Source organism: Dermacentor albipictus, chromosome 3 (assembly GCF_038994185.2).
Source record: "Dermacentor albipictus isolate Rhodes 1998 colony chromosome 3, USDA_Dalb.pri_finalv2, whole genome shotgun sequence".
Lineage (NCBI taxonomy): Eukaryota > Metazoa > Arthropoda > Arachnida > Ixodida > Ixodidae > Dermacentor > Dermacentor albipictus.
The window spans coordinates 46,738,838-46,759,773 of NC_091823.1; the positions used below are offsets into that span (position 1 = coordinate 46,738,838).

The 20,936-nt window shown below is 46.0% G+C and overlaps 1 protein-coding gene across 8 annotated transcripts in view; it reads left to right on the forward strand.

Moving 5' to 3' along the window:
* Positions 1-20,936, forward strand: part of LOC135898170 (head-specific guanylate cyclase-like) — a 231,213-nt gene that overhangs the window by 167,266 nt on the left and 43,011 nt on the right. For all 8 annotated transcript variants that reach the window (XM_065426966.1, XM_065426965.1, XM_065426964.1 and 5 more), the window contains one exon: positions 20,441-20,511. In XM_065426966.1, the coding sequence (XP_065283038.1) occupies positions 20,441-20,511 (71 nt within the window). The remainder of the gene's footprint in view (positions 1-20,440; positions 20,512-20,936) is intronic.

Below are 20,936 nucleotides of genomic sequence, written 5' to 3' on the forward strand. Positions count from 1 at the left end.
TGCAGGGAAGGGACACAGAGGAGCCCGGTGTGGCGTTAAGACACTGTCATGATGACATAATTAAAGAAATACTTTAACAGCGAAGCTGTACATGCCTAGGCAAAACGCTCGCGGTCCGACCACAGAAACCCTCCGGTGGAAAGTGCGGCGCGCCATTGGCTACGCCGACAGTGGCGTCGTTTCTCTCTCCGACTTGGCAATGGAGCAGCCGCGCGTCTTTCGTTCTCCCGAGGAGCAGCTGGCCTACGAGCGACAGCGCCTCGGCAGAAGATCGGGCCCGCGATGCGGAGCGCAAGCGGCTATGTATAGGGCCGAACCGGCGGTTCGTGCGGCCGAGCTAGTTCGAGAGGAAGAGCTAAAGTGGCGACGCTACGCCGCCGATGTCGCGGCCGAGCGAGATCGCCAGCGGCGATGTCGGGCCGAGCATTCACGATTCAAAAAGGTGTCCCTGTCTTTAATTAAACGAAATTTGCCGGCTAGGTGTGTCACTTGGTAACTACAATACATAACAGAGTCTATATAAACAGTGTGATTACCGCATTACGAAACACAAATGTAAAACTTAATTAGGAAAGACTTTGGTGAACCCGCTGGATTAACACAATGAACCGCTCATTGCAGGCCTCCATGATGGTGATCATGTGAAGCCCAATCTGCGGCATTTGAAATAAACATTGTGATAAACCCAAGCCAAACGTGTGCGCAATCTCGTTAACAAACACAAGGACATAAGCAACAATTGAGAAAGAGCTTAATGAACCATCGGAATTAACCCAGCGATAAACACCAGGGCCTCACATTTCAGCTTCGCCATCCGTGCGGGATGCATGGGGCGGCACTATCTTTTGTTATACGAGCCTGCCTCAACTATGTATTGCTTACACTTGGAGTACTTGAAGATGTCTCGAAATGTTTTCTGTCTAATTCAGGGCCCTCTAACAATTATTTTTCAGCGCTACCAAGAGTTAGACGATATACACATGTCGTTAGCGCATTAAGTCCTGTCTTGCACCGTCACGCTGGAGTGGCGCGTACGTTTTAAGGAGCGTAAGAGTCAGTGGAGGACACGAACTGCACGCAGAACATCTCCGCACACAACAGCAAGTGATAATACAGCGTTGCCGCAAACACACAGGATATTCAGGAGGGAGGTGTTTCGGCTGCTCCTCAAGTTCCTCCGCGATTCAGATATGAAGTACGAGGGGTGAGCCACGTAAGTGTGTTAGCAGGATGTGGTGGAACGGATCGCCAGCAGCATGTTGATCCCCAGTTCAACATTGTCCTTACCGTGAGTCTTGCCTGTATGTGCTACGACCTGCTGCTTCAAGCTCTACCGCAATTGATAATGCCTGCAGTTTTTGCAAGGCTGGCTGCGCCTGCAGCTAGCAGCAATCCTTCTCCCCAGTCTACTGAAATTAGGTAAGACGGTTTATTGTGGAGTGAATAAAGGTGAGGAAAAACAAGAACCCAAATCGCATCCCACCATGAAAACGAGTGAAGGGTTCAGCAACAGAAGAGCATGAGAAAGCAGGATTTCCTGCGCATATGTCCGCAGAGGGCCGACTGACGCCAACTGACGAATGCGTTGCAATAAAGAAATGCTGTGTGTGTGAACTTAGAAGTGTCTACACTATATTATTTTTTCTGCATTCTTTGTATGAAATCTTTTTCGAGCCCATTTATGAATTAGGAGAAGAGGAGTCGCCGGCACCGTCTAAAAGGCACCAATATCTCCGTAATTAAATAATGATTATAATAATAAAGGAAAGACGAACGTGTTAATGACTTTCTTAGTCACTACTTATTTAGGTTATTTGTGCTCTGTGCTAAACTTCGTTGATAACTTCATCATCATTACGAGGCTCCTGTCAGAACCTCTGTTTCATCTGATTAATAACTCTCACCAAGCATAAGCCGTTTGGTTCGCTTGGAAGCATAGAAACGCCTTTTCCTACATCGTTGCCTTCGCCCAAGTTAATCCGTTCTTTTCACTTAAAACGACCGCCCTTCTGCACGCCAAAGTTGCACCTAAAACTGCGTCCCTTTCTGGAAAATGCGCACGAATATGGCGGAAGCCTGAACGACTTGAGCATCTGTGCAAGAAGTTTCCAGTCAAGCGCTTCTCGTTGCGTTATTTCTAACTGAAGTACCGCCTTTACCGAGCGTTGTGAGGAATCTAGAGTCTTTACCGAGAGGAATAGTCCTTACGGGCACTCGTGGTACGTGCCAACCGTTGTGTCCTTGCGTGCAAAGGAGTGGTGAACGTTTCGCAGTAGTGACGTTGTCTGCAAGGTGTGGGCAGAGGGGACGTGCAGTCGCAGTTTCGAAAGAACCACCAGCGTGCAAGAAGTTATGCGATCTCGCGAGCAACACGGAAGAACGAGGACAGCCCGCAAAGCGGTTGGTGCGCTGATATAGGGGTTTCAGAGGGCGCCGCTATAGAGCGAAGGTTTTCTCCATTACGTTGTCTCGGTGGGAACAGAAAGCGCTCGCGTAACCGCGCGGCGGAGAGCAGGCAAGCCGCCGTAACGATGCTCGCGATGCTGCGGCGATCTTCGGGCTCCGGACGTGTCGGCGGTGGTCGTAAACGAGGGACAAAGCTGCACGGCGCTGACCTGGCCGATCGTAAAAGATGGCCGCCGTTTGCAGCCGTTGCGATAGCGAGGGAGCTTCCCCCAACAAACCTCCCCCCTTCTTCCCCCCCATCCCTCCACACACACGTGCCTCGGTGCAGTTGTCGAATTCGGGGAAGGGCAGCTTGCTCTGAACAAAGTTCCCACGCTGGACATTTATAGGCGTTTTCTTCTTCCGCGGTGGTATACTTACGCAGCTCGCTGGAAGACCTCTGCGAGACATCTTAACCATGCTTCCTTCAGGAAGCGCCACGGAAAACAAAAAAACGAGCAAGATGACGCGTACGAGGCGCTCAGCGCTAACCACGCGCTGACCTATCTTTACGGTACCCGCACGGAGTATCGGTAACCTGTGGGAAAGTGGTTCGCGTTGAACACACCGCAAGAGCGCATAGTGGGCACGTATAGAGGAAGCGCATTTGACTGGGCCGTACTGTGAGCTTGCTACAAAAATTGCTACAGAGGGAACTCTGATGCTGGCGTCTACTGGAGCTGCAAGTGGGGCGGTTCGGGCAGCATTGAAAGGACGAGCAGCGCATGAATTTGCCTAAACCTTCGTCCTTCTGGCTTCAAGTGGCTCTTGTGGCTTCGCAAATTTTCTACAAAAGGTTTCGTTATAAACGCAACAATTCGCACTGATTACGCGTGTTCATAAGGACTAACTGCCTTGCTGCACTGAGAAAACTATGGTTATGTGGAAATTAAGCAACATAAATCGTAATAAATAACATTAGAAGAACGCTTGAATTCACAAGCACGAAGATTAGACAAATATACAGGCTAACCACTATTTTCGTTGTAGCTGAACGATAGCAGTGCCAGAGTTCCTTTAAGTAACGTGGGGAAATCTGTAGTGTGGACACCTTAGTCAAAGCATTGGCAAAAGGTTTGCACGCTGCGTGTTTGTGACGCCGGCCGCCATCGCTTGTCTCGACACAAGGGTGCCCGTGTCGAGTGAAGAAACGAGTACACCTGGCCCTTGCTGGTCTGGAGCGTGAGCCGCGCGTTTAGACGCCCGCGCGCTCCAGACCAGCCGTGACTTGGCATACACACGAACGCGGCCGGGCGCGGGAGCTCCGCGGTTAGCTAGACTATACAGCTACAGCTCCAGCCGGGCTAGAATGCACGCCTCGTGAGACGGGCTCTATACAGACGGGCCGAGGCTGAGCAAGGCTTGGCGGAGCCCGCTCTGACGACAGACGCAACCGTCGCACGTCTCTTGTTGGTTACTAGCGCTTCCCTGACTGCTCCAAACGCCTTGCACGTTTAGAGAGTTGGTGTTGTTACCTTTTTCTGCGACATAATTTATAGCAAAAAAAAAAATGTTTTCACGGGTAAGGAATCGGATTGAATTCCGAGGTTTTACGTGCCAAAACCAGGATTTTATTATGGGACTCGCCGTAATGTGAGACTCCGGATTAATTTTAACCGCCAGGGGATTGAGAGAAGAAAGGAGAACTCCCTCACGCTGATACCCCAAATAAATGTTAACTCTCGGTCTTGGAAAAGCGGGTTGGCGGGCTTCCTACCCGAACATACACATATTTTTCGTAACTGCGGAGCTTTATTTCTGTGCGACCCGTATGGGGGTTGCCTTATGTAGCTGTGTGATCTACAGTCAGGTAAAGGACAATTTTCGCTTGGGCAAGGGGAGGTTAACAGGAGTAAATCTTCGGTTGGAAAAATAAAGATGAAAGCATAGAGTAGAATAGACGAGAAAGAACAAAATAAGTGGTGGGGTATGCATCAGTGTTTGAGAGAAAAGACAAGACAAATGGCGGATGGGTGGAATTACCTGGGCATTAAACCGCGCTTAATGAAGGTCAGTCCGTTGCGCAGTTTGGTCGACACTTGTCTCGCAAAATGAGCTGCTCAATTTCCTAAACGTGCCCGTATGACTATCTTTACTTTGTAGGCCTTTGCGTGAGTGATATGTCTGCTTGGGTGTCATTTTACTTCTGGTTATGTCGCTAAAACAAAAACAAAATTTGGGCATCCGAATGTGACCTGTCCTATCAATTTTGTTGTCCTACCTATCACTCTAACCTAAAGTTTTAATTAGCTTGTTAAATAGTAGCGTTACGGCTTCCATTTGTGTCGCAGGATTTAGAGAAGCATAGGTAAAGCCACCCACTTTTTTTGCACAATTCAGGACATGGCACATCAAGGGACGGAACGTAGAAGGAAGGTAGCGGTAGTGCCCTACCTGCATAGAACGGCACATAAACTTAAGAAAATGGCTAGCCGGGTGGACACAAAAGTGGTCTTTTCCGCACCAGAAAAGCTGGCAAAAATATGTCGATTGACGGACCCGTACCGTAAGCCAGCTGCCGGATGCTCTACGAATCATCGAAAAGCGCCAGTGGGATGCGTAGAGACTGTTGTATATGAGCTTCCACTGTCCTGTGGAAAAAATACATCGGACAGACAGGGAGATGTCTTAATGACCGATTACGGGAACATTGCCAAACTGTGAAAAATAAGCAATACGGTCATCTGTCAACCCACTGTCAAGAATGCGGCTGAGCGCCCGTGTATGAATCCTGCCGGGTTCTTGCGAAGCACAAAGATAAAGACGTACGAGAGATCATTCAAGCTCAGGCTATCTGGCGGAATAGAGACACGTGTGTTAGTGCCCCTTCAATCGACCTGTTAGATAAGGAGACGGCCTTTTTGCATGGGTAAGATTTGGATAAGGTGGCGCCACTGTGCATGGGCTATATAGGTGTATTTCCTGAAAATCAAGTTGTTGAAGTTAGCGCATTGTGTTGTCGTCTCCCTTCCGTCCTTGTTTGCTGGCGCTAAATATATATGCTTTCAATTTACCAACACGCCCAACAAATGGCAACGTCACACATGACAACATCAACGGCGGCAGAGCTTGCTGCCTTGCGTGCTGCTGTCAAATGCCTCCTGCAACAGACACCTTAGAAATGGATCATTTTTTGCGACTCTAAGACAGCACTTCAGAGTCTACATTTTGCCCTATATCATAGGACTCATAAGCAGCTGACATATGAAATAAGAGAAGACCACCATCAAACTGCCGTTAAAGGACATCAAATCATATTCCAGTGGCTACCTGGACATACTGGCATTGCTGGTAATGACCTCGCCGACAAAGTCACCCGGTCTGCCCATCTGGAAGTCCGACTAGTTCCAATTCTTTTATCCAGAACCGACGCTGCAAGAAAGCTTCATATAGTGGCTAAAACTATGACACACGAACACTGGTCTTCTCCGAACCTCCCGAAGTGTCATCTTCATAGGCTTGATCCATCTTTGAAGCGCAATCAAATGTTTTCCGCTCTGGAGCGACAGTACTGTGCCGCCTCTGGCTCGGGCTGGCATTTACGAAGGCCGCCTACTCGTTCCGCATTGGAATGAGGGATATGCCCATGGGCGACTCTTGTGGAAACATAGAAACGACTAAACACATCCTATGTCTCTGTCCACAGTACAACGTCGAGCGTGGAGCCCTCCGGACAGCATTGAACCAGCTGGACTCTAGACCATTTTCAGAAATGAAGATCCTTGGATTATGGCCGCGTACGCGTCGATGGCACAGAAAGCCACGAAAGCGTTGTTGAAGCACCTCAAGACGACAGGTCTTGGTAACCATGGGTAGACTCGGTGCAAACCTTCAAATGTGTGCGAAACTGTGCTCTCTCTATCTTCTCTCTCTCTCTCTTCATCCCCATACGCCGACCCCCAGTGTAGGATAGCAAGCCGGACATGCGTCTGGTTAACCTCCCCAACTTTCCTCTCTTCTATTTTTCTTTTTCTCTCCCCAGAATGACAAGGACGCAAGGAGGGCCCGGGTGCGATTCCCACCATTTGGGAATTGGAATTCTTTCTCCTCAGTTGCCACTATTAGCACGGGCATACAGCTCATTAATCTATAAGAAACTACAGATTGCAAGAGAATTTGCTTAAAAAGAAGATGGGTTGGGATGGAGGAGGTGGTGGGCCTATACGTGTGCTTCTGACGCCGAATCGAGAGCTGTGGCCTTCCTTGACTTCCCCTACCCTGTGTTCTCTTATACCGAAGCTCGTCGTGTCCCTGTCAGCAGTTTGGCTGCCTGCCAGAACTTCCAAATGCCCCAGTAAGAAAATTAGGTTTACTGATTCGAACGTTCGTGCAGCGATCGTAAATATGAAAGCCCGCGTACAAAGGAAGAGAACACTCGAGGCACGACGGGATGACCTGGCAAGTGGCCAGTCTGTAGTGTTACGCTCTCCCGTATTGTGCTAAAGTCGCGTAAAGCAAGGCTGATTGTGGTATGGTGTTTAAACTGACGAAGCTTTTAGTGACTTTTGTTATGAGAAACTTTCGCTGTTATACGATTTTATTGCAAATGAAGTTCAGGATGGTAAAATGTAGCAAGGATAATTATTCTACAGATAAAGTGGGCCACTTCCATTGCCTTAAATTGACGAAGACCAGGCAACTTTTTAAATTCTTCACTGATATGATAAGAAAAATATATCGGTGTGTTTTAATGGCAGTGGCAAATTTTTAGCTGGTGATCAGGACGTGTTACACATTCACATTAACGCTCATATCGCGTATACACATGGTTGACGTAAGAAGAAACGTTTGTTACAGTGAATGCGCGCATATAACATTACGATGTAGTCAGAAGAATCCAAGGACCTTACAAAGCGTTATTCAAGCCTAAAACACGAACTAAAACATTGAGTTTATGTGCGAGGACGCTAACACATTACATAACGACGTAAATAAATGTTTCTAACAAGAGCCTGCACACACTTTTGCCACTGCACTTTCTTGAGCTTTCATCTACCCACCTCCCCCGCCCCCTTCGGAAACAAGCTATCATCATCAGTCTTATGCGATATTCTGTTGGCAGTGATGGAGCTAAGTCTATAGAAATGAGTTCCTTTTTGACTAATAGAAATACAAAAAGATAATTGAAACAATAATAATAAAAAGAATTGTTCTCTGAATGACTTAAGATCTTATCCTCGCTCTCCTCTTAAATTCTTAAAAGATATCCGCATCGCTTCAACCAATTTTACTGATTTCGTACGGAAAGCTATACGAATATCTAAGGGAAATCTTTAGCCCGGTGCCAATTCAGACTTGCCTGCTTTAATACACATAAACACTGAAATATTTCCAAACCGCAAGAACAATTTCAATTAAATGTATTGCAATTAAAAGAGAAAGGTCAAGCCACCTAGTAGTAGTATATTGATTGTTCAAAATAAATATTCCTTTGCAAAAAAATTCACGAAATTGCTAAACTTGGAATAAATTCTAAGACAATGTCTAGAACTCCGTAACTCTGTGCCACAACAGATATCACAATTCTGCACACTATATCTGTTTGATCGTCTAAGGCAAACTAACATCACATATTAGGTTACAACTTAGGTTAAATCATCACCATGGTTGCCCGAGGTTTGGAGATGATCTGCTCACAAATCAGCGGTGTTTTCAGCGCAGCGTATGATGTACAAACTTTGACTGCTTTGGATTTCCCAATGAGCTGCTTACATAATTATTGTATCGTTTTTCATTTCTATGCTACAGAATCGCAAACTTAATGTTTCAATTACCTGAAGATTTTCAATTTCGGGAAATTCCTAAAAAAGTATGACCTACATCCAAAGCGTGCTCCCACCCATTGTTGTTTTGACTATTTCCTTAAGTGTAATAAACTTAAATTCTTTTCATTGCGTCACGAAACGGCTTTGCCATTTCTCCTTATTCAAACGCGGACTTCCGAGGTAAGGCTTCCTATTCAATTTTGAAAGAGCAGCCTTGTGTCGCCATAACCAGCACTGCGATCTTGTCAGCATGGATTGGCCAGCGTGAAGGGCAAAGTCGCAGTGCGAGATTTTATATCATGTTTCCAACAGCCCTCGGTGTACGCATTTTCATTTGAAGGTGTGCGTTAGAAAGAACCCCCTCTCGCGCTTCGTTTTTCGGCCGTCAGTGATAGTTGCCATGACTTGGTCTTTACTGTGTTAGTTGTTAGCTAAATACGCCAAAAGCAATAAATGTGAACGTATAACCTTGTCAAGAGGAGCACGTTACTCTCCGTTAATGCAAAGGAAAAGGACCGTGCTATATTTACTGGGAGGTACACACATAAACTGACTAAGGTGCTTGTTCGTATAGGCGTTTCAAGTGCCCTTAAATTACAGTCAACGCGCCTGACAACGCACCTTCTATTAGCAAAAATAGAAGAAAAAAGAAAAACCGCTTATGCTAAAAACATTCTAGCGAATATTTATGCCGCACATTTGGTAAGTGTAGGCAATAGACCAATGGTAAATAGTACTTATGAACGAAAATGCTTTGTGAATACGAGCCCGGATTGTTCAATTATTATAAAAACTGTGAAGGCGATGTCGGGCCACTTTCTTCGGTTGCCCAGCGCAAGGGGACCGGCGTTTGCCGCGAAACGTGCGGGGATTTATAATTCGTAAGGTGTGCAGCCAACTTCGCCACCTGCATTCGGTTGCTTTTTCAAACTACTTCCGATGGGACGCAGGAGGGACAGCGCAACATTCGTGTGTTGCAACACACGACTGTAGCCGTCTGTCCAAAATTATGATCGGGTAAAAGACCAACGCCTTGACTGAAAGAGGACATTCGGGCGCAAAATTTCTTTAGTTCTTATCTTTCTGTCTATCTTTATTTTATTTTTATATTTGGACGGTGCACTGAATTTACGATGCTTCGCCAGGTTCTGTGCTCCTGACAGAATGTAACGAAATGAAAAGTTCACAGACAGCACTTAGCGTTAAAACAAGAAACAAGCTTACAATTTATATCGCAGCAGTTTTATTGGCGACACAATTCATTGCGATGGTGCCGTAAAAGTCGCAGCCATCATATTTATGGGGACCGCTGGAGCAGGAAATCCAGTCAGCTGTGCTGTACCGCCGCTTTTTCAGACACAAGAGCTACAATATTATACTCGCAATTCGTAGTATTATATCAATAAATTTAAACTATCGTATAATATCTAATTTCAGGCTTTGTTCCAGGAGACTAGGAAAAATATTGTACTAGTTTGCCGCGTTGGACAGCGTTGGTTAAAAATTAGTGATGCGCACGACTTTTGCTACAGGCCGGAGGAGTTGTCGCCAGACTTCAGAGATAAAGCTTTGGGGTATAGGGTGAAAGGGGCAGCAACAAATACGCAGAATATCCAGAACGCTTGCTTCACAACGCGAGCTTTGAAGACGTAGTGCTACCTGAAAGGCCTGCAGTAATCAGGAAGGATGTTCTACGACTGTTGATTGCCTTTCTTCGAGACACGGGGTTGATCAACGTTTGGTGACGCACCCTTGCTAACAACATATGAGATGCTCAGGCAGAACAATTGCCGGCCGAACAGGACAGGCTAAAACAACAATAACAACAATGACGACGACGACGACGACATCAACAACGACGATGACGACGACAACAGTACTTCGCTCTCAGAAGCTTGCAAGGCGTATCCACTTGGTATTAATTTCCAGAATTGCGCCAGTTTAGATATATGCGCCATCAAACTTGCCGTAAAAATGCACTGTTGTTCCACTTACTTTTTCAACAAAACGCTCTTTTATGCATTGAAGTACAAAGCAACCGGAACGCCCATGTATTTCGTTCCACAATTTGGGAAATAATATCTCGAAACTGGTATCATCCTGGAAACTCATTTCAAGTGGATGCGTCTTGCAAGCTCACCGGCTACATTTCGTAAGTTGCAATAAGTGGCGTAAAGTAAATCATTTATTAAGGTAATTAGTGATGTTTTGATAATTAGTTGAATATGTGTTTCGATTTCTCGTGCTAGTAATGTACGCCTCTTCGAATAATCCAGCTCATGGACAAGAATTATGCTATCAGCCACAGGCTGTTTTTTTTTAATTCCATAGAACTTAAGAATGACCACCCTGTATATGTATGCATGCAGATACTTGTGGGACTCTCTCAGTCCTGTGCAATAGGTGACCTTCCTGTAGCTACTGGACTGGGCTTGTGCTGCAGTGCCCATAGGCACATTCTTTCTGCGCTTGTTGTGTACATCTAAATAAAAAAATAAAGATGTGCACAATGCCAGAATGTTGACATATTCGTCAAGATGAGAATATAAATCATCATTAACTACCGGAAGGCGGCAGTGCAGCTGTAGCTAAGTGCAGTGCTTCCAACGAGTTACACAATGTGTCTATTGGAGAGAGATGATTGTTTTTGCGCCCGAAAGTTGTTGCGAACACAAGATATTTGTTTATTTCACAATAAACATGGTGGTTTACTTCCAGCCGCTTTTTATGGGCAATGAGCATTTCAGCTTGCAATGAGACCATGATTACAATAGATACCGTACAGTGAATCTTTACATTAACCTACGTTTTGTTTAATGACCGACATGCTGGGCAATAGCGTCTTCAAAGATTTCGTCTGCGTGCTTTGCTTTTCAGTTGCGTTTCCAGTTTGTGGAGAGACACCCTAATACAAAGAAGTCTGAGGTATTTTAATAAATGTTATATACGCGGGCATCTATATTTTTCATACCAAGAGGTTTCTTTATACTAGAAAGCGTCATATTGATCTGGAATAAAAATATACACAGTCGAAATGTTAGGTGGAGTGATGAAATTAATGAATTCGAAGTTGCTACCTGGAATATGTTGGTGCAGGACAGGGTAATTGGAGATCGCAGGGAGGGGCCTTCCTCCTGCCATGGACATAAATTAAGCTGTTGATGGAGGTGATTATTTTTCTGGTTCATCAGAAGAAAAGGAACGACAGCGAAGCAAAGAAGAAAGTTATGAACTGATGGAACTGATCTGGGCTAAGCTCCACACTACATAGAGAATTGTTGCCATATTGTATCCACATGCAATAATTCACATGAGTTGCTACGAGGGTAGTGTGGTCGACCCAAAATGTTTACAGGGAAGTTTTACGAGCGGGTAATGTCTTTTTTTGTTTTTTACACTTTCGAACAAAACAAAAGCGCACATACGGATTTGTGTTCACAGAGGGCCGTAAACAATGCCGCTGCCCGGCAGTTTCCGATAACGTTCAGTCATTACTTCCGCGCTCTTTACCCTCACAGATTGGTTTCTTTTCCTGGCAGATTTTTTTGTAGCTTTATCGCTAACAGAGTGATGTTACTATTAATGGAAACTGGAGTATTAAGTTTGTCTGGGCATCCACCTGACACCCACTGGCACTTCGGATAAACAGGGATGGAGATGCTTTTGATGCTTACAGAATATTTCTTTCTTTAACGAACATCAAAGATAGAGATTTTAATAACCTACAAGCGAAGCTATAAAATATGTCCTAGGGTATATCACTCTTGTGTAGGCATAGATTTTTATGCTATTGGTTGAATGCCGTGAATTTTGAGTCGCTATAAAAATCACGAGTATCAGCTCCTTTGTTTTGTTAGAAGGGGGAGACAAAGATGCACCAGGAAACTATCGGCCGGTATCTGTCATACCTATATTCTCAATCTGTTTCCAAATAATAATACATTGCATGCCGCTTTACTAGTTTTGTCAATAGGCGGCATATATTATATGAGGCACAGTTTGGTCCCAAGTCGATCAACAGAACTAGCGTTATTAGAACTAAAGCAGCATGTAATAAAGAATTTTGATGAAAACTTATTTAATCTTGGCCTGTTCATGCACTTAAGTAGTGCCTTCGACTTCTTTGATTATTAAATATTAACTGTTATATTATTCGCATATGGTGTCAACTCCTAGAGCAACTTCTCAAATATTATAATTAGATGAAAAGTGTGAATGAGAAAATTGTAGAGCGATAGGATAAACTCCCGATACAGCTATCTGTTGCTCAATACGTGCTACATAAAAGGGTTTTACCGAGCCTGAAAGAAGCGCACAAATGGATGCAAAATTGCCCTGCGACTGGCCGCTTGCGGCGTTTCCTTGGAATCAGAGCTTCTTTAAAAGTCGAAATGTCACTACCCACACTTAAACAAAAGAAGAAACGAACATGTGGGCTTTTTTCTTTATTTTCCTGACTTGTCGCAAGCATTATCCTCAATTTCCTGCACTGCTTCGCACGAGTGATAGCACAACCCGTTAGGCGACGCCGTCCTCTGGACAGGGTGCCTCTGCCGTATAGAGCGGCAGTCGCACTATACTAACTACAGGACTTACGTAGTCAGACTTTACCGACGACGTGCTCGCCTTCTATCCTCGTCTAAAGGAAAAGAGAGGTCCCCGTCATTTTCTCCTTGTTTCCGGTCTCGCATAGATCGGTGATTACTGTCCGGGCGACACAGCGTCTCAGGTCAGCCATTTATTCTCGTGAGGCCCAAAACGGGCGGAAGAAGCCCATAGAGCGCGATAGAGAAGCGAGCAGAGGAAACAAAAGGACGGCACTGTAGCGACGGCGTGTGCTCACGTATACTGGGCTAAGAAGGGAGACGGGCGATACCGTCCGCCATCGACCACTTATGCGTTTTTTCTTCGCCCGATGCATCGTGTAAGCCAAGCTCTCCGACACCCGAGACGTGCGCGAGCTAAGAAAACAAGGTAGCGTTCGGCTTTGCGTCCGGGCCTATTGAGGAAGACGCCCCGTTACTACAAGCGCCGGCGAAGCCTTTTTTTTCTTTTTTGTTTTCTCTCTGTGCATATTTTCTCTCTGTGCCATGTGCTGACGGAAAACACTGCCGGGCTTCCTTCTTCCCACGAACGTATGCGGACGTCGGAGTTTGAGCGGTCTTGCAATTCATCGTTCACTTTGCTCTATTTCCTGTTTCTTTTTTTTGTTCTTGTGAGCTTTACGGCATGCAGGCTGTGCGCTTATAAGCGCCACCGGTGGGATGAAACTGTCGCTTCGGTAGCTAAAAAATTGAGAATACCACAGCAAGGGCCGACGACGATTTACTGTTACTGGTGACAGTCATTGGTGAAAGTCAATGGTGACAGTTAAAGCGAGAAAACTATACCGAGTGGGCAGCTTACAAATACTAGCACGTCTGTCAATTTATGTACTTTCGTCTGGGAGCTCGATAAGCGAATATAGCGCCAATTTCTAGCCAGCAGAACGGTGGGTAGGGCCAAGCCAAGATACTCTGCTACGCTGTAGCTGCCGCTGGTGAACTTGCCGTCCTGCTACGCAGCACATGGTCGTGGGCTCGGTTCTCGACGGCGACGACCGCACTGAGATGGCGGTTAAATGCGAAGTCGCTTTGAGTGCCCACTAAGGTACTCTACATTGTGCACTGCAATCTCTGTCGCACTTCTACATGTTTTAAATCAATCAATCAATCAATCAATCAATCAATCAATCAATCAATCAATCAATCAATCAATCAATCAATCAATCAATCAATCAATCAATCAAGTCTGAATAGCGGTCGCGTCAAAGCGGCACTGCAACTTTACCAGACAGAAAAAATGAAAGGAAAAAAAGAACAACAGCAGCAAAAAAGAACGAGCGGGATCATTTCTCACGTTCGCATTCCAGTTCTCGTTAATTAAACTCTTAAAGAGAAGAAAAAGTAGCAGCTTGAAAGGCTCTGCTAAACTTTTCCGCTTTGGTCTGTCGCCTAGCGCAACAAGTTTGGCGACATGCCTCTTGCATCACTGTTGCGGTTACGTCGACGACACTCTGGAGCGAAACAAAGAAATAGAAACATAAGAGTTGGAGGAATGCGTCCTTTCTCCTTTTTCTCTTCCTCGTGCTTGCAGCCTCTAGAGTGTGGTTGCCTAATGCTCTCCTTGAATCGTTGCTTTCCCTCTTCCTAGTTGTTGGCTTCCTTTCTGACCTTTCTTTATAACTAGAAATTCCCGGTCTGCGTAGCTCCATTACTCGTCGGCTTTCCCTCATTCCTGACTTTGGTTTCAGCGTGCATCTAACAAGGCCTGCCAAGTAAAACCTAGTGTCGTCTCCGTTTCCTTCCGAAACAACACAAGATCAAAAATAGTTGTGGTTGCTGTAGAATAAAAGCATTTTAGAGGCAGTCTCGAAAAAGAAGAAACGATTGCAACAGCGCAAGAAGTAGAAGAAGAAGAAAAAGAAAAAGAAAATGGAAAAGAGAAAGAAGGAGATAGATTTGTTTGTGTTTGTGTTGAAAGGGCTTGTTTGTTTCGTTTGTCTTCGTGATGTGCAGTTTTCATCCACTTTCTGTGTGGCCAATTCCCTTCGTGGGCATGAACTGAAGAAGAAGAAGAAGAAGGAGGAGGAAGAAACATAGATGAAGGACTTGTTTGTTTCGTTTGTCTTCGTGGTGTGCAGTTTTATTCACTTTCTCTGTGGCCAATTCCCTTCGTGGGCATGAACTATATTTTGAGGCAACAATAACAACTTGCGGCTCAACCAAGAGCTAGGCGTCGAAGCGGTGCGCGCACTTTATTGGGAAACGCATAGAGCCGTATTAACGCGACAGCGTTAAGGAGCTCGTGTCGCAGAAAAGCCGGTGTCGTCGGCGTCGGTGTCGGCGTCGGCGTCGTCGGCGTTGGCCGTGAGCGATAAATACCAGCAGGCACTTCATGAATAAATTCAAGCAACTTGCAACATGGGCTGGGTGGGAATCGAACCAGGGTCTCCGGAGTGTGAGACGGAGACTCTACCACTCAGCCACGAGTTGGATGCTTCAAAGCGGTACAAAAGCGTCTCTAGTGAATGCGGTGTTGCCTTAGAAACGCGCTGTTTCTAAGGCTCGGGCGTGCGTCGCTTGCTCAGGCGCACATTTCGTTGCCGCGCCGAACGCGGCGCTGCTCGACGCTCACCGCGTCCGATGCGGGGCGCGTAGTCGCTGCGCCGTAGCCCACTGTCTTACACCCCTTGGCGGGTGGACGGGAACGCTGTCGCGTTCCACTCTTGAAGGTGAAGCTTAAGCGTCCTCCAATTTTTTTGCGGTTACGTTGACGATAGCCTGGAGCGAAACAAAGAAACAGAAGTAGCAGACTTTGAGAATCCTGTCTTTCCTCCTTTTTTTTCTCTCTCACGTGCTTGCAGTCTGTAGAGTGTGGTTGCCTAATGCTCTCCTTGAATCGTTGCATTTCCCTATCCCTAGTTGTTGGCTTCCATTCTGTCCTTTCTTTATAACTAGAACTTCCCGGACTGCGCAGCTCCATTGCTCGCCGACTTTCCCTCATTTCTGACTCCGGTTTCAGACTGCATCTAGCGACACGTGCCAAGCAAAGCGTAGTTTACTACGTTTATCACACTTAATTGTAACTGTTACACTAGCGCGGCCACACGTTGCTTCCTCATCGTGTATCAACAGCTCGTGCCTCACACTGTCTCCGTTTGCGTCCTCCCCTCCCAAACTTTCGCAGCCGAGTTCTACGAAAATTGATCGCTGCTCTCGCGGGGATGCGGCTTTTGTACGCGCCCCGCGCGACATTCCGACAAGCCTCGGCGCGCATTCTGCGCCGGCAGCGCAGAACCGAGTGTACGCACACGCGCGTGTCTGGGTATGCGCTATGCGCACAACCCGTGAGCCGGCAGACTCGCATTCCAAGCGTGCTGCACGACTCGTCCGCTATATAGAGCGGCCGCCGACGCCCCAAGTTCGCTTCTCGGTGAAGCTAGCGCCGACGCCGCGTGTCAGTGCGTCAGAGAAACGTCATCGAACGGGGGGGGGGGGGGGGGGGGGTCTCATTGTAAAATCTAGCGGCGTTGTTGTGGCCGGCGTGAATTAGTCAGAAGCGGAATTCGTGAAGCTTCTCGAACAGAGGCATCTGATCAGAGGAACAATAACAAACAGAAAACTTGTTACACTAGATTTTTGAAATTGCATACAGGTCCGTATTTTTTGAGTGCAGGCTATAGGCATTCCGAATAGGACGCAAAGGACGAATTGCCTTCGTGCTCGGCCGCCTGATATTCGTTACGTCACAGATTTCTACGACGTCATATGCGCGTGTATAGAACTCGAGCATCGGTGCAGGACACCGAATCCCAAAATTTGGTGCAAGAGTTGGTTTAAGTCATCTTAAAATTGCGCGAAGAAACGGGCGCATTCGACCGTGGTCACAGCCGTCCTGGCGGTCCCTATGTCGTATGGCGAGCAGTGGATCACGAGGGCACGGAGGCCGTTTATATGCACATCCCACACTTGTTATATACGCGTGCATCCCATTCATGTGCGGCTTACATACGTGGACGGCGTGCCTCACCGTACGCAGCGGTGACGCGGATAATTCTCCCGCAGAGCCGCGCGACAGTGGTGTCGGTACAGTATCGCCGTGTGCGTTTGTGCGACATCATATGCGCATCATTCTTATGCGTGTTTTTAATTGTGCAACCCGCTTTCACCTCTTCTAACCGTATGCGTGTCTTATCATATCTCATCTGCGGTGCCTCATCCTCATCTGTGTGCCCGTACATACGCACCCCATCGCCAACTCATATGCCTCTTCAGTTCCTTGGGACACATTTTACATTATACAGTGCAACCTGTTTCCGACTCTTGTATCCATTGGCTTTTGCTTATCTCAGAATACATCGAGACCTCGTTTACTTTTCTAAGATCGCTTTGTGCTACACTTCCTGACCTCGTGGCGAATAGCCTTTTCTTTGTAATTATTATATTCCTTTATTAATTCTGTGCAAAAGGAAAGTTTGCCGCAATTGTCAAGTGGCCAGGCTCCGTATATTCTAGAACGTTCCTTCACTGGACACTTCACATCTTCTCGAGATAGCGGAAGGCAGCCCTCCATGGTGATTTCTGGGTTAATGCTCAGTGACCACAAACTCATCGCGTCAAGTACATTGAAGTGAACGTTTGTTTCTGACGAAACTACTCATCCTTCCATGAGCGTTACAAAAGTAGCACAACTTCCTCTTCACTCGAAGAGCCACACTGTGATATACTCAGCACTTGAGTTGTGAATATGCTTATGGCTCCAGACGAGACCCATATACAGTAACTCTATTCTATGCTAGGGAGCCCTCATACTCACCCTCATACAATTCACGGTGTGTGCGTGCCTGCGTATGTTACGTGTACACGTGGTCGCGTACTTGTTTACAGTCGTACTGAGTATCGAAAGCGAAACTGTAGGCGCGTTCGAAGACAGAAGTGAAGCCGACACGAAAGTCGATCTAGCAAGCGAAGAGAGTTAACGTGCCAAAGTGATGTCGCTATGAGGGCAGATTGGACATTAGTCAATGCGTAATGTGAATTAGCAATCGCGTGAAGTCGCTGGTTACAGGCATCTTAAAGAAGGGTTAGAAACCGTTCTGCTTGGTTTCACTTAAATATGTTATACCTAAAGATACCTCTAAAACATAGATTACATTGACGCACAGCTCGTGGACTCTGACACCTTGCTTTTATTTCCCAAATATGCGGGTCAATACGGGCACGCTCAGTGCGGTTTTGGTGATTTGAATAATCCCTCTTCCGACTGGGACTAGCCTCAAAATAACAGACCACTACTCTACTGACTCTGACCTTGACCAAGACGCCATCTTGGGGTCGCGTGAACCTGATTCAGTCTGACAGCAACTTGCAGTTTGTTTTGAACATTCCAGTTCGTCCAGCGTGCCTACGCGAAGCCTAAGCAGATGTTCTTCAACCCTTCTTTAAACCTTATAGAACCGGCCACTCTTTGAAAATGCTATCTCACTTTGCTATTTATCTTCTTGTGCATAGAATAATAACAAAAAGCAATATAAAATCACATTGCACTTTGACTAATGTCCACAGGGTGCTCGTGGCAACATCACATTACCTCGTTCACTCTCTTTGTGCTTACGACACCGACCTTCATATTGACTTCACTTCTGTGTTAGACCTCGCCTACGCTATCGCTTTGGAAACTGAGTACTACTTCAAACACGCTCACACGCACATGTACACCCACTCTCACATTCGCGCCCGTGCACATGCATGCATAAAATTTAAGATTGCTCCGTTCTAACTCGTAATAAATTTGCCTTTCCATGGTCGGCTCTCTTACTTGGGAGCAAATTCAGGTGGAAAGGTACCTCGGCCTACTTAGTTTTCCTCTGCTCTACAGAAAGAATAACTTAAGCAAATATTTAAAATGAATAGAAAAGTGAAAAGAAAGATCACCATAGTAAAGATAAGAAGGCCGTGACAGAGAGCTATATCTGCATCGAACTGATAATGCGTTTATGTTTAATTTCTCCCCGCGCATCACGAAACAAGTTAATAGTCAACATGGCTGTGTGTAGAGTAAGGGCAAAAAAAAAATATGCATGGTTCTGCTCTCGTAAACGCCAGATACCAGTGGAGCTGGGGGAAGGCCAGTGAAGTAATGCCAAACGGCATACAAGACGCACAAGCGCCGGCAACGTGTCCCTACGGCATCCGCCAAAGGCGGCTACTACGGCACCCGCCATTCGCGTGGCCAGCATCTCCTCTGCGTGGCTAACGCCGTAGTGGACGCGGCGGTCGTCTCCACTCTCTAGGGAGAGGAAGGCGAGGAGTAAATCGAGGCACCCTATCAGCCGCCAGAGAAGAACGCCTCTCTTCCCTCCCCTGTCCCCCCTGCCTCGCGCGCCGCAGGAGAGGGCGCGCACCCGGGCCGCGTTCCTCGCTCGCGTGCGCGCCGCTCCTTCTCTCCCACTAGGCTCCACCCACCATGCTGTTTTTATGCTCTTCTTTCATTCTCTCAGCTCTCTCTCCCTCAGCTCGGCTAAGCGGCGGACGTAAAGAGAAAACCAGCGAGCTTCCAACAGCGCCACTGTAAAAAAAAAGAAAAAAGAAAAAAAAGAAATATACTTGAACAGCTAAAGATGTTATCGCTGCGTGAATATGACAATACAGCGTAGAAAGACCGAAAAGAGGCTTAATTACCGCCGCAGTCTCATGTGGTTCTTACCTTGGGTGGACACTCTTAGCTTCCGAAGCGCCTTATTACCTTTTTTTAATACCTGGCTCGCGATGGCGGATTACCATCTTGGAAAAGTGGAATCCCTCGTCACAGATGCTTGCACGTAGTTCATCAGCAGCTCCAAGAAAATAAAATAAAAAATAATTGCCGGAAGATTATACACATATGTAGCAACTGCCCTCATAAAAAATTTTGCGTGCCCACAAGAACTGCGTCTAGCTCTCACGTATCCAAAGCTTATTTATTTTTTGCAATAGCCATACTGTATTATAAACCTAATAGTTTTCAAATATTGTACGCCTTTACTTAAGGTTGTGCTTAATTACGTTCTTTTTGCGGCGTCATTTTTTAAAGTTGAGTGGCACCAGGGAACTTCTTAATTAGATAGCGGTGTTGCAACGAACTTGCTGAGCAGCCATATTATAATATTTTTTTCTATACGCTTGCCTTACAGATAAGAAACAAGTGTCATTTCTAGATCATATGGCTCTTAACATATGAAATGTATACTCTTAATAAGTGTCATTAAAAAAAGTAAATTGCTCCACATTTCAAATAAGAAATCCCGAAGTGACCATGAGCAAGACGCACTGCTTCGGTTGTTTCTTTTTGTTTATCCCTTCACTCTAGGGGCTCCCGCGTCGGAAATTGACCAAAGCTGACGCGCAACTATGCTACGCAATCTAGTACCTTCGTCATTCTATATACACCTTTGTGTGCGTGTGTGTGTGTGTATGTGTGTGTCTACGTATGAGTACCTGTGTGCACGTGCATGCCTGAGTGTGTGTGCGTGTACCTGTCAGTTTGTCTGCTGCGTTCACATAAAAGCTTTTGCTTTTATGAACGCAGCATGCACATAAACATGCTTTAGAACATGCTTTTGCTTATGTTCGTTTACCGCTAAGCAACAAGTCTGTGAGTTTAATTTAGTATCGTATTTCATTTGTAGCTTTTTTTGTTCTTGTTCGCAGCCGTCAGCAGTGGTCAAGGCTCTGCGTCAAGTGGTGTCCGATAAAGATCCTGCATTGTGGGATGACCTTGTGTGAGTATATTCAGAATGTTCTAAATTAACGAGTTACTTGATTTGCAGCACACTAGCTGTCAACAGGTGAAGTCCTCATGTGTACTGTAACTAAGACAAACTAAAAGGTTTTTACGGTGTCATCAGAAAGATTTGAGTCATTTCGTTGTGCGAGAAAGCACCAATGTTTCCGTACAAAAAAACAAAAAACAAGAAGAATGCCGAACGTGCTTAAACCTCCGTAGAGATGTTAAACAGGGCAAAATGAATCATTATTGATTCCCTGTCCGTTCGTTTCACCGCATGCACAACGTAATTCATCGCCGTTATTATGGCTAATGGTCATCGTCATACCTCATCGCCATTGTCATACCTCATCTTCATGTGATCGTCCCGTCATCCCTCTTTCGTCTGTATAAGGGTGCGAACATGTTATATTCACAAGG